Raw genomic sequence first — 15,210 nt, forward strand, 5'->3', positions numbered from 1 at the left:
AAATGTACTCATCAGAGAACATATGGCAACAGGTCCTTAATTTTTTGTTTTTAAAATGAGAAAGGACAGGGGAATGTAGATAGAAGCCAAAGTGCAGCTTTTCATTTTGTATCTTCAGAGTTGCTGAGAACAATCTGCTTTGTAATTTAATTTTAAATTCTTAACATAAAATTAGAACTGTGGGTATCAGACCTTAGATATTACAACTGGTATGAAAGCTTTCTCTTGGAGCCATTAGCATGTGAACTTCACGTTTTCCATGTAGTTCTAATAAAGCATAGAAATAACTTCATTTCTCCATTAGTTACAAAAGTGAGCAAAACCAACCCTTTCTTTTTTGATAGTTTTTGTTTGTTTCTAAAATATTTATACCTAGAAAAAGTTGCCAGCAAACGTTGTTACTACTTAACTTAGCAGGTCTTTTTCCAAATAAATGTCACAGAGGAGCGACTTTCAATCAGAACATCTCATACATAATGTATAACTTGAGCAATTAATTTTTTCCTTTGGTAATAATGGCACATTACCCTGGAAGGGTGAAGGTGTGCAGGCAGGAAGTAACAGCAAGTTAATTATTGTCCTGAATTAATTCATTTTCTTCTCTCCATTTTTTTTGTATTATTAACCACAGTCAGCGCACTGTACCTTACATCCCCAGGATTTATTTATTTTATAACTGGAAGTTTGTACCTTTTAGCCATCTTTGCCCATTTCCACTTCATTTTCTTTTTGGCCATAATATTTCAAGAGTAAGGAGATAAGTCTATGAGCATTACTAAAGTTAAACTTAATATAATTATAATAATTATTATTTTAAGAATCACAACAGGTAAAAATGTCATGTTTGCTATACATTAAGCCCAGTTAATTATTTATATGTATTATTTCAGTTCATTCCTCCAATGATATGATGACTTATATATCCTTAATATCCCTGTTGTACAGATGAATCCCATATATAATCTCTATTCCCTTTCCTAGGACAAAATATTCTATAGATTTGTACCTCTATGTAATCATGAATATATGGTCATTTCCATGTCCAGCCTTATTTCTAGCTGAGATAAACCACTTAGCACTGCAGAAGCCAAAAGAACATATCACATTTTAACTATTAAAATGAATAAGCACAAAGAAATAGCATGAAATAAAGTTGTAAAAACTATTGTAACAGGCTTTCAAATGTCCTAAGAACACTATAAATTATATTTACTTTTTTGTATTTTGCTAATGTTTTCTATTAGTAAGGTGAAATTTAAATTATTCAAACTATATGAAATGCCAAATTGATTTGATATGTTAATGTATCCACTTTATCGATTAGTTTGTAACTTGAAAGAAACATCATGAAAATGTTTCATTTTATTCCGTTTTTAAGAAACACTTGACTTGATCTTTCTTATGCCCACTTTGGCCAAGGTGGTTGTCTCTCTCCCTGTTCCACTTACTCTGCTGCATCTGGACCTCTGGTTTCTGGGTGGGTATGGAGAGATGAGAGATAAAGGGCATATAAACAAGGCTGGCTCTATCATAATTTCACAGCCAAAGTTCTGTGTGATGACAGGCATCTGACTGCTGGCACTCTATTCTGGAGCTCATGCATTGGGTATTTGGAGACATTTTAAGGACCAGAGGTCCCTGTTTTTCCTTAGCCTGTGTGACACAGTCTTTGGATGACTGATTTAAGCTCCCTTACAGCTTCTACATTCTGTGCAAAATTTCTACACCTGGAACCACTTAACCTATGGGAAATTCATGCAGTTTTGCCTTGCCAAAGGCTAGGAACTGCATTTTTCCCAGTTTTAGCCCTCTCTGTTTCCCTGTCATTTCATATCAGGCAGCTTCCCATCCTTAGAGCTCTCTAGGAAAAAAAGACAGCAAGAAATACTAACGTGTCTCAAGGATCTAATCTGTGATTGAGATGCTAGTCTCTAATGTAATTGTGAAATTATAGTTTCCTGGAAGAGGGGATAGATAGTAGAAAGGAGATAGTTGATAGATGGATATGTGGATGGGAGGATGGTTGGAGGGGTACATAGATATATAAGACAGACGTAATTGGATATGTAAAAGTCACATAATCCTTTTCTACATTTATTTCCAGCTTTTAATGTACTTGATATCTAATGCCTATTTATATCATATAAAAGAACATGAAGCTACCTTGTATGTTTTGTGTAGCCCTGTGAGCTTAACAATGCATTTGTTACCAAGTTGTATTCTAAAACATGAAGCATAGAATTCTCATGCATCGCAAATGCTTTCCTATTCATCACACTTCATGGGAACTTATTCATATGAGAACTTCTACAGCAATCATCAAAGGATGTGTTTTGACTAAACAGTATAACATTATTACCTTTCCCCACAGCAGGAAATGATATCAATAAGTACAAACAAGTTAAAATACCAAATTCATATAATTTCTAGAAAGATTTTGAAAAATCTTATTGTAACCCAGAACTACCCAGTGCTAACCTGGTTAGAAAAATACATTAATTTCACATTAATATTCAACAATGTCAATACAGCTTCTATACAGGACCAAGTAAAATAGATTGGGATTCATTATTACATTCATTTAAGAAATATTTATTGGTCACATACCATGTGCTAGAAACAATTTTAGACAAGAACAAATGAAAAAGTCTGACAACCCCTTGCCCAATTAGAGTTTACATTCTAATAAAGGATAAAGGCAATAACAAGTAACATATATATAATGTACTTGCTACAAAGTAGCTGAGTGATTTGATGCAAAGAAAGGCAGAGCAAGGGACACAGTGGGAGAGAGTGGTCCGGTAGGCCTTTCTGAGGAAGTTGCAATTGATCACGGACTTGAATGAAGTGAGGGAATGAAAAATAGAAATGTTTGGAGGAAGATTGCTTCAGGCCTAGAGCATGGCATTAGAAGAGGTCAGAGCACACAGAGATAAGCAGACACAGGATAATACATGACCTTGTATGTCAGGTCAGAAAACTGATTTATATTTCAAATGCGCTGTGAAGCCCTTGGGATCACTCAGTGCTAGAAAAGAAAGGGATCTGTGCATTCCAGCAGAATAAGGTCAGCTGTTACGATGCTGGGCTGATATTTATTGAACTCTTGCGTTTTGTCTGGTACTACGTGTGCTTCCTGTTTTACTTATTCTTCACAACAATTGTGTGAAATACATACATTGGACCTCGTTTTACCGATCACAACCTCAGATACAGAAAGATTAGACAGTTCGATAAAGTTCACACATTTATTTAAATAAAAGTGAACTAATTCAAACTCAGATCTGATAGGCTCAAGCTATGTGCTTAGTGAACAACTATTATTGCTAACATTTTCTGATCCCTATAAAGGATTTCAATATTTTCCTGTTTCAACCACTAGTAACTTAAGACTTACACATAAACCTGTAAGTTAATGAAGGGTGCTGTTTAAGTAGTGCAGGTATTAATGCAAAGCTGTGCTATTTCATAAATATCCTCGCATTGATTTACCTTTATTAAAATTAACAAAAATGAGACCTTAATGTCATGTCTTTAGCTTAGGATACAGCTGTGTTCTTGCAACAGCTATGTGACTAGAAAAAAAGGTTAAAATAGTTATTGAAATATTACCAAATATAACTTCTAGAAAATTGCAACTTCTCTACTAGAATCAGATAGTATTTTCTTGATATAGTTTAAAAGGACACTTTCTAGACTAGCAAATAGGTATCCAGCCCTGAATCTCTTTTCCTATGTACCCTATGATTGACAATCCTATCATTAACTAAACCAGAATTTATTTTAACACATCTTCTTAGTGCCACTGGACTCAAACACTAAACTTAGTGATGCAGATACTGCATTTTTATAAGGTGTTCATCCAAGTTGATAAGTTGTTTATAAGGCTTTCATTCATGACTGAACTAACTGCAGGCCTCCGAAGACCCTATTTCTTTTTTTCTAATCTATTTTCCATGGATTGCTTCATCTGCTGTTTATCATACATTCCAGTTCAACCAAGATTATATAGCACTATTTTCTAAATACAGGGTACAGCCATTCATGGAATAATTCATGAAAATTTCCCTAACTATACTCTTTCAATTTTTATATCCATATGATAGGAATATAAATGTTCTCTCAACCCATACATTTTTTTACCTGCAAGTTTTTACTTTATTTTTGAATTTTGTTTTGTTTACTGTTCCTACTTTTCCCTAAGTAAATAACGATGTGAATATACCAGGAGTTACTACAGCTTATGTCCTCTCTACTACATTTAATATCTTCCTAAATTGTTGTATTTCAAGTCTGATTTTCTCAGGCTTTTGCAAAATGGTGATATCTGTGTTGCTGACATAATGGTACCTGATTGATACTGATGAAAAAATTCTCTTCTATTACATGGTATGGATGGTATTGTCTTAAAGTACAGAGAAAAAATATATTGTAGCTATTGAACTAGTCCAACTTTAGCTCAAAATTATTTGAAGTACTTGATTAGAACATATATGGTCAATTTGGTTCAGTTCAGTTTCACATGCTATTAATAAAAAATGAACAGATAAAGCTATTTTGAGGACACAGTATTCACTACTTTCTTTCTGTTCAACCTGTGAATTTTGAATTCCACTTTGATTTGGATAGAATAATTGAGAATCATTCTTACAAGGTTGATTAAAATTAAAGTGTTTTATTATCTTACTATCTAATGTTACCTTAAAGCTTTATGTCCAGCAGCTTAGCATACTTCCTTCATAATGTTACCATAAAAGTAACTATTGTACCTAATTTTATATTTTATAATAAAAAAAATGACACAGAAGAATCAGTTATAGTCTAATCTCTTAATAAAAAAGGAAATGCTGAGAATTTTATCATGTTTTATTTTATGCGTGGTAAGAGCAGGGCAGCTGATCATAACATTTAGGATGAATAATAACTCCAGTTTGAATCCAGTACTCCTTTCATTTATATTATTTTTAGTAGCAATAAAATTAGAAATGAAAAACTAAAATTAAAAAAATTTCACACTTTCTACCATTTTCTTAAAGTTCAAATTTAATGTTCAGTAAATGTTGATATGTGTTTTATCATAGTATTGTGACATGATAAAGATGTATTTTGGATACATAAGAAAATAACATATGAAAATCTCCTAAACAAAGTCTATGTCCCTTTTTTTATATAAAGCTGTAATATCAAAGAGAATACAAATTTACACTATATCTTTGAGTAATTAACAGATACAAAGCATCTGTCTAAATTTGAAATCAGTTTTAAAATGTGGTCTTGATGACATTTTTAAAATATCAAACTAGAATGAATCATAGACTCTCAGTCAGAAGCTTGCTTATTCATAGAAAAGAAACAGTTTTTAAAAGATGTATATAACCACCGAGATTCTCCTAGGTGTTTATCTCTGTAGAGTATCGGGAGCTTAACACACATAAACTCTTCACTCTTACTTTGTAAGATTTTAAAAATGGATAAATGAAATAATATTAAGACAATCTAGATCAGGGCCCTTTTCACATTAAATTTTCAAAAATTTTGAGAATTTGTATTGGATGGTATTGGAAAAATGTCAGAGGAGTATTTCAGGGGCACACTAGAGCTGGCCTGCCTTGGCACCCGAGAGCTGACTGTTAGCTTCACTTCCCCATACCTGCAGTCAGTGACAATGGATGGGTAGCTTGAAATAACCATGGGATACTTACCCCAAGAATATCAGAAAACATTATAAATTGGGTCTTTTCCTTTTTCCCAAGAACCGGAGTATACAACTCTTTACCAAGAGACTACCAGTTTGCCCAAATACACATTAGCATTTAAAAAAATTTATTAATAAAAAAGCCCTAATTATTTGACTGCATAGCCGAACCAAACATGCATGCTAATCTTTTAAAGCGAGGTCCCAATTCATTAAGGTAATCATAGTTTTCATCCTGATCACAGACTGCTGACCCTAAAGAGCTCAGGGATCCAGCTAAGGACCCTGTCCCCTCAAAAGCATAGGTCTGGAGGGAGTCAAAAGGAGGGGCACAGGGATCAGTGTTAGCCTCTTCGAGCTTTTCTAGAATGAATTTCCTGAATACAGCACTATCTGGGCCAACCTGCAAAGACTGCCTGTACAGGCTCCGAATCTCTACCCTGCTGGCTCTCCGAGTCTTGCGTTCCCGCATGACTGTGCCACCCTGCAGCTCCACTATGTCAAATGCCTCTGTATCCTCCTCTCCGCCACCTTCATCATCATATCTGAATATATTCTCTCTGAAATCTTCACCTTTCTCAGGAAATAGAGTCTGTTTCCTTCGTTGTTTCAGACCTAGGTTCAAAAAAATAAACCCTGTCAAAGAGAGCATACAAGAACATTAATTAACACAAATATAATACAATATTATATATTATAAATACATATGCTTCATATTACCAATAATATTACTATTATATAATAAATATATAATATATAATAAATATCATATATTAGTATGTTATATATTTATACTAAACACATTATTAAATATTGTATGTTACAATATTTTATATTATATATTATACATAAAAATATAATGTACTATTTAATAAATATTATGTCATAATATATAAGATATTGTTAAATATTGTTATTTATAATAAACTATATAATTCTTGCTTCTGTTACAAGCTCAAGACATAAGCTTCGATTTTCTGATTATAAGACAAAAAGATATATTTGCTATTGAAAATTTACTGAAGGGACTTGCAGAATGACAAGGAAGTATAACAATCTTTCTGGCTGATGGTTTAAAGTAGAAAAACATCATAAAAATATAGTGAATTGGGCTTCCCTGGTGGCGCAGTGGTTGAGAGTCCACCTGCTGGTGCAGGGGGCGCGGGTTCGTGCCCCGGTCCGGGAGGATCCCGCGTGCCACGGAGCAGCTGGGCCCGTGAGCCGTGGCCACTAGGCCTGCGCGTCCGGAGCCTGTGCTCCGCGACGGGAGAGGTCGCGGCGGTGAGAGGCCCGTGTACCGCAAAAAAAAAAAAAAAAAAAAAATATATATATATATATATAGTGAATTGTTTATGATGATCAATTTAAGATTAAAAATTTTATATTTTTCTTATATATTGAAAACGGAACAAAGCAGAATCTATATGCATCTGCCAATCTCAGTAACCAATGATCCATGTTAGTGGAAGTTAAGCACACAGAACTGATTTGTTTTTCGCCATTGAGACAAATTCTGTGGCATAATTATTTTCTAAGTTAATATTTATTGACTACAAAGTATGTACCAGTCATTTTTCTGAAAGCTTTACATTTATTCATTGATTAGTTATGATACCCGTATTTTATTATAATTCTCTATTAAAGATAAGGAAACTGAAGTGCAGAGAGATTAAGTCACACACCCAGAGTCACACAGCTAGGAAACAAAAAGCTGGCATTCAAAACCAGAAAGTTGGTTCAGAATCCGTGCTTTGTTATACCATATTAATTTCAGAAATTCCAAACCTATCAGGTTTCTGAATCATAACACTGGTATGTCCACATCGATCAATTATATAAGATAATTTTAGCATTGTGTAGAAATAGAACAATTTCAGAATGTCTTTTTAAATTTTTAAATTTTAAAGAAAAGTGCGTGTGTATATGTGTGTGTTTGTGTGTGTTTCATGGATAGCCAATCCTTACACAATCTTGGATCTTATGTAGCTGTTCAGCATTTCATCTATAAGAATTGAAACAGGAAGTAATGTTATTAATATTATCACAAAGAGAAATACATTAGAATATATTTTATATAAATTTTACATTTAAAGAAATTGAAATAGTGTTCTTGAAATAAGGCCATCGTGTTTGAATCCTGGCACTGTACTTTAATACAGCAGAGGTATATGGTTGAAATAGAAAGGAATCTAATAAATAATTTTTCAATCTATGAAAATTGAAGAGCGTATTCTTGAAACTTTCACAGGAAACTGCTGACTACTGGTTTACCCTGATTTCCCACCTTCTCAGACTTACTCGTGCCCTTGACTGTGAGGCTGCCCTTGGTATTTACTTGCAGGGTTTCGGGACTAGGTTTAGCTCTGTACCAGTGAGTAACTTAGTACTTGCATCCTGCAAACATTGTACTGTTTTTACTACTTCTTGTTTCTGATATCTAGCTATGTAGCTCTAAATTCAGTTTTGTGATCAAAGATCATTAAAAATAATTTTGAAAAACTGAAGCTAGGTAGAAATGAAGGGTAACTTTGAATGGTAAAAGAGGAAAGCTTTGAGACAGACGAGAAGAGTGAAGGCAAAGCAAATCCTGAAACATTCTGTATGTCCCTTTGAGCAGTGAGTTTGGGATTCCAGAACCCATGGCTGATACTATTGCTGTCAACACTCTGTAAAGTTGTGTTGGCTTTGATATGAAGCTATGAGGGAAAGCAAGAGAAGGGTTTAGATTATATATACTGGTATGTTAAAGAAAGGGAAAATGTTTTGCTAGATGCGTGTAGTTTTGAAAGCCTGGCTAAAACATTTGGGGCCTCATTTGCCTCATCCGTAAAATGAGAATAACTTATCTCCTTGTGAAAACAACAGCAGCAACAAAAACAAACAAAAACAGGTGGAGCTATTTTACTATTTCTTTTGTGTTTAGCACTTTAAGTAAGACCCTCTCTTTTACATTTTTTCATCTTAACATTTACTTCCTCAATGATCCTAGGCTTCAGTGAGCTGCAGTGTCAGGTTGGATAGAGGTGTGTTATGGAATATTAGCACTTCATTTACTAGCTGCATGACCCTTTGTAAACCATATAACTCTTGGAATTTCACTTTCTTCATCTACACAATGAAGGTGATAATAGTCGCCACTTCTTAAGGTTATCTTGAGGATCAAACTGCATAATTTCTGTAAAGCACTTAGGACAGTCTCCTGGAGTATAATAAGCACTCAATGGAATCTCACCATTATTATTACTAATTTTTATATTGCTACATATGTTACAATGTGTGTGTCCAAAACACTCTTAAAAGGATGGGCACAAGTATACTCATATACTCATAGAATTCAAGGATCATCTATTTTCAACCTGAAGTGCATATTCACTCTATTTTTCATTCAGTCCACTTGATTTTAGAATTGTACCACATTAAGAAGGGCAATTAAATGCAGACACACACACAAGCCCACACATACCATTATAATGGAATTAACTCTTTTCTATATTTATCATGTTACTGTCAATAAATGAAGATATGCTCAGTTCACACAACTTACCACATATTATCATAATGCATATCAGAATAGCAATTATGACTTCTGTCTTGAATCCCATGGAAAGCATAAGATCCTTATTATTGCAGGTCTGCGTGCTACCAGTGTCATCACAGGCACAGACGTGTATGGTAAGGGTGTTTGTGCTTGTAAGTGATGGGATTCCATTGTCAGCAATTAGGATGGATACGTAGAAGACAGGCTCTTCTTGAAGGCTGAAACCAGTTCTATTAGTCAAAATTACAGCTGTGTTATCTAAAACAAAAATCCATGTGCATGATTTTTTCAATAATACAAAAGAAATTCATACCAGTTAAATGTACTAGAGGCAGCAGTGTAGAGATCAAATAAGTTCAAATAGGGAAGAGCAAATTTCTGATAAAAAAGACAAGAGATCAACTCAAAAAGTCATTATTGATTTTGACACTGCCTAAATCCCAATTTAAAAATTAGATAAAGTATATGAATCAGTTCCAAAATGTTTTTTGATAAATATATGAAATGTACATGTGGAACACAGAAAAGAAAACAGCATTTTAATTAGATATCAATAGTAAATAGGGGGTACTAGCATTAAATTTATAATGACAATATCAGTTTCATTTGGGTTAAATACTCATGACAGTGCTTTTTCTAGTAGAAACTCATTATTTTCACAAATACTATAAATACACGAGATTTTCAAGTCATCTCCTTATCACAGCAAGTGATCTCAAATAATGTATTTACTAATAAGACAAAAGAATTCATTTTACTTGGTGTAAAAGATTCTATTAGAATGTTTCATTTCACTTTGACATTATTAACCCATTTTCTACTTAAATTTCAGAGAATCGTTAAACCTTGGTAGTACTGATTAATTCACCTAGACAGAAGATTCAAAAAATTAACAAAAATAAACAATATATACTTCAACACATTTGAAATTGCTTTTCCCTCAATCCCAAATTATTCTAAATAGTCTTTTCCAGGGCAGTTTATTGTGTCTCAGTACTAGTGTTTCCCCCCGACTTGACTTTGATTTTTTTTTTTTTTTTTTTTCAGTACGTGGGCCTCTCACTGTTCTGGCCTCTCCCGTTGCGGAGCACAGGCTCCGGACGCGCAGGCTCAGTGGCCATGGCTCACGGGCCCAGCCGCTCCGCGGCATGTGGGATCTTCCCGGACCGGGGCACGAACCCGTGTCCCCTGCATCGGCAGGCGGACTCTCAACCACTGCGCCACCAGGGAAGCCCTTGACTTTGATTTTTGGTATTGGCATTCCCTGAAATATTTTCTGTGGCAATCAAACAAATTTTAGAAGACACAAACAAATAAATGGAAATATATAAATGGAAGAATTTGAAATAGGCAAATGCAAATAAATGGAAGTCTTTTGAAATGTATGCCTACTTATGACTTTTCCCAAATCACCTTTTAAAAACTAATTCTCCATCATGCTCTTGAAGTCTATAAAACACTTGTGATTTTATTCACTAGGCAGATTGAAGAGGTGAGAGAGCTTATATATTTTTGGTATGTATTTCATTAAATTCCTTGTAACTGCAAACATTAAACCAAATCAATTATTCTCTTTATGTTTCAATATATTTATTTTGTCCCACTAACTTATTTTATATTTACATAAACAAAACTAACCCACAGCTTATTTCTTATATTGATATTTGTATTTTTTTAAATCCTAAATCTATTTGAGTTTCCTTCACTGGGGAATTTGACAAAGGCAAAAGGAAAAGAACGTGTCTGCATTTATTCTCCCATAACAGATCTCCCCTCATATGGAGCTTAAACTCAGTTGCAAGGAAGGACAGCTGCAGGTGTTTGGTTATAGATGCTTGAGTAATGAATCCCACGGTGTTTCATATCTTTGAGATATGAAGCAAAATTAGAATAGAAATCCATGTAATGACAAAAAAATATTTTACTGAAGTGAAGGAAAAAAGAACAGAGTGGCTTTGTAAAAAGTTATTCCCCTTCTATATGGAAGGAAAAGGAATTCTGTCCCTCTGTACAAAATCCTTTAGAACATTTTGTTCTCAGGCTGATATAATCACTTCGTTTTGAAGGAAAAAGCATAGTCTTAAGCCAATTCCAAATACTTATAGCTCCTAATTAATGACTCCAAATATCTTTCAATCAATCAAGCTAACATGATTATATATCATTTTCTTCCCCAGACATGGGTTGAAGTTTGAGTTATGTGAAGACGTGAAAGGAACCATGGTGTCAGAACTGCAATTATATTTGCAAGGTCATTCAGACTTTACAGGGGCCTATAGCCAATGATGACTTGAAAAAGTGCTTCTAATTTAAAGAAATCCAGTGGGAAATGGGGAAATGATATTCCTAGGACACTACTTTGAGTTCTGTTTCCAATTTCCATTGCCACTCCTTGCTTTATTTCTCAACATTATCATATTTCAGGTATAGTATAAAAAGTAATGTTACAAATTTCCTTAAAATTAAACAAGATTCTCGAAGAAGAATGGATAGAAAGTTATTATGAGTGAATGGCATTACCTTGATTATCTATGATTGTAAAACTTGAGTTATTTTCTACCACAGATACATTAAAGTAAAAGTGGTGATCTTCTATGGATTCATCTCTGTCCACTGCACTGATGGTCTGAATCACCTAGAAAAAGATAGGGATAAGTTTTTTATATTATTATTCAGAAAAATGATCATTATCATTATTATATTCTTATTATTATTAGCTTTTATTAAAATTGCTTTACCAAAATCTTTATGGATATTGCAGAGGATATCTCAAACTGGTGGAGAATATGAAAATATTTTTTCAGGTTAAAAATATGTTTACTTGGGGCTTCCCTGGTGGCGCAGTGATTGAGAGTCCGCCTGCCGATGCAGGGGACATGGGTTCGTGCCCCGGTCCGGGAAGACCCCACATGCCGTGGAGCGGCTGGGCCCGTGAGCCATGGCCGCTGAGCCTGCGCGTCAACGTGAGAGGCCACAGCAATGAGAGGCCCGCGTACAGAAAAAAAAAAAAAAATACATATATATATATATATATATATATATATATGTTTACTTGCTCCTTTCAAAAGAACATTTTAATATTACATAATAAATGAACTCTTGTTAACAGAGGAGAAGATTTCCATAAGCTAAGTTCGTTAGAAAACATCCTCCCATCCTTCCTGCCTCGATTTCTCCCTTCCTTCCTTTTTTCCTTCTCCCTTTCTTATCTGAATACCAACCATTATGATTTGCTGAAGTTATATATTTCCTGCTTATATTGACAGCATAGCTGTGGTAAGCTTATTGTCTTACTAGAGTATTTGCTAAAGTAATGAGCTTTTAAATTGATTTGAGGAAGTAACGCATTTAAAGCTTAGGGGCAATGTACATGATTTCCTTGACCCACAAAGATTATAGGAAAAGTGTTCCACGTCAAATAAATCCCTCTTTCTATCTCAGATCATAAAAAAGTGAAATAATGCAACTATGAACAAACGACAATTAGTTCTTTGCTTTCAAGACATGAAAGTGTCAGTCAAGTAGTTAATTATTGTCAAAAAAGAGATGTGCTGTCAAGATCAAATAATGAGATTGTGATTAATTCTGGAAATTAAAGTAAATTGACTATAGAAGTTATTGTTTTGAATTTTCTAGAATGAAAGTGCTTTTAACAATGTGTCAAACAAAAATATCCTTAGTTACAAGATGACAGACCCATAATTTATAATGTTACACTTCAAAGGGTATCTCCCCACATGCATAAAGAACCTTGTGAAACTAATGCAATTTGTACATTATTTCTCTACATTGATTTATCTTTTCCCTCATAACACGTTCTTAATTAAATCATAATCATGTAATGTTAATTAAATAATCTAATAAAAGAAAACATTTTTATTCAATTCATGCCTACAATAATAAATGTTCATCGTATGAGGATAATTATTTTATTCTGGGTTATTATAAGATTTTGTATAGCCAGGGCGAAGGGCAAGGACTTGGAAGTCTGATACTCTGAATTCTGCCTTTACCACTTAATTTTCTAAGCTTAAAAACTGGAGATACTTTTTTTTTTAACTTTTTAATTTTTTTGTCCGCATTGCACGGCTTGCATGTGGGATCTTAGGTCGCTAACCAGGGATCGAACCTGTGCCCCCTCCACTGGAAGCACAAATTCTTAACCACTGGACCGCCAGACAATTCACTTTGCTGTACACCTGAAACTAACACAACATTGTAAATCAACTATGCTCCAATAACATTTTTTTTTAAATGGAGATACTAATACTTAACTTTTAGGATTCATTTTTAGGATTCAATGTCTTAGCTTGTCAAAGTGCTTGTCATATAAGCCGTACACATTTTTACGTGTTTTCTTCGGGAAAACATTGTCTTGTTGGGATTTGCATAGGATGGTGTCCTGAATACTGTGAGTAATCTTGTTATATATATATTTGCTCAGTTAAGATGGATAGCAAATTGTAAAAAAATCACGTTTATCTTGTTGGCATATGCAGCCTTGATGTTTAGACAAGGAATAATTTATCTTACTACCTGACTTCCTGTTTTAGACACATGCCTCTGACTAAATGTTGAAAATGTTTTTCTTTCCTGTATGAAGGCTCAAGAACACTAGAGAGATTTTGACTTTGTATATATTTTAAAATACTTTAAAAACCAAACTACCAGGGTGAGCTGTGACAAAGCGAGAGAGAGGCATGGACATATATACACTACCAAACATAAGGTAGATAGCTAGTGGGAAGCAGCTGCATAGCACAGGGAGATCAGCTCGGTGCTTTGTGACCACCTGGAGGGGTAAGATAGGGAGGGTGGGAGGGAGGGAGACGCAAGAGGGAAGAGATATGGGAACATATGTATATGTATAACTGATTCACTTTCTTATAAAGCAGAATCTAACACACCATTGTAAAGCAATTATACTCCAATAAAGATGTTAAAAAAAAAACCAAACTACCCTATACATATGTATAGGTAAATGGAATATGTACAGGTTTCTCCTGCCTTTTTCAATGAACATACCTCCACTTATAAATTGCTTTGTAAACTGGGTTTCCATATGTTTTATTGGGTTCCACCACTTTACAAAAATAGGAGCCCACTGACATAATAGAATCAGTCACATAGTGGGTATCATTAATTCTATTGAACCAACCTCGAACACGTATATTTTTCTTGAAAACGCAAATCTCTAAAAAGGGGTCAACATTAATATACCTTCAAGTCTTTTTTTTTTTTTTTTTTTTTGCGGTACACGGGCCTCTCACTGCTGTGGCCTCTCCCGTTGTGGAGCACAGGCTCCGGACACACAGGCTTAGCAGCCATGGCTCACGGGTCCAGCCACTCCATGGCATGTGGGATCTTCCCGGACCAGGGCATGAACCCGTGTCCCCTGCATCGGCAGGCGGACTCTCAACCACTGCGCCATCAGGGAAGCCCTACCTTCAAGCCTTGAGTGAGGATATTGATTTTTTATTTTAATATAACAATGGAAAGTTTTTCATTTTAATTTTAAAATAAAATTCTAAGAAAAATCCCTATTTGTTGCATTGGTTAGATTTCTAAACTATATACTTATATCTACTTACCTGGAGCCTATCTCTGGCCTTATACATTTATGAGAGAAGCAAAGAAATCAAAATGCAAAGCTCATACAAAGAACAGCTGTGTTTGACAAATTCTGAAACTGTAGCTTTTTCATTTCTCTTTGCTCTCTGGGCAGAATTTTGTCCAATTTCCCTCTGACACAGTACATGTGATTTCCTGTCTATACTACTTTGAAGTCTACAATGGAAATATATTTTGTAAGCATACAGAACCTAACAATAACCACCTTTCACTGAGAACTTACCTATTGGCCGGGGTTTGTCCTATATATTACCATAGCTGATCTTTGCAACAATCTTGTGGAATAAACCTTATCATTGTCCCAACTTTATATTTTCTTATATTAAGCTTCAAGTCAGTTATATAT

General features: G+C 34.4%; 1 protein-coding gene across 1 annotated transcript in view; it reads right to left on the reverse strand.

Annotated features, from left to right (window-relative positions):
* Window positions 1-5,044: 5,044 nt before the first annotated feature.
* CDH19 (cadherin 19) overlaps window positions 5,045-15,210 on the reverse strand; it is an 80,403-nt gene continuing 70,237 nt past the window's right edge. The window contains exons 11-13 of the mRNA XM_027118721.1: window positions 11,754-11,868; window positions 9,240-9,491; window positions 5,045-6,331 (exon numbers count right to left, since the gene is read on the reverse strand). Of these exons, the coding sequence (XP_026974522.1) occupies window positions 5,841-6,331; window positions 9,240-9,491; window positions 11,754-11,868 (858 nt within the window). The 3' untranslated portion in view covers window positions 5,045-5,840. The remainder of the gene's footprint in view (window positions 6,332-9,239; window positions 9,492-11,753; window positions 11,869-15,210) is intronic.

The sequence above is a fragment of the Aethalodelphis obliquidens genome, unplaced genomic scaffold (assembly GCF_003676395.1).
Source record: "Aethalodelphis obliquidens isolate GAN/ISIS:26980383/991018 unplaced genomic scaffold, ASM367639v1 scaffold19, whole genome shotgun sequence".
In the NCBI taxonomy this organism is placed as follows: domain Eukaryota; kingdom Metazoa; phylum Chordata; class Mammalia; order Artiodactyla; family Delphinidae; genus Aethalodelphis; species Aethalodelphis obliquidens.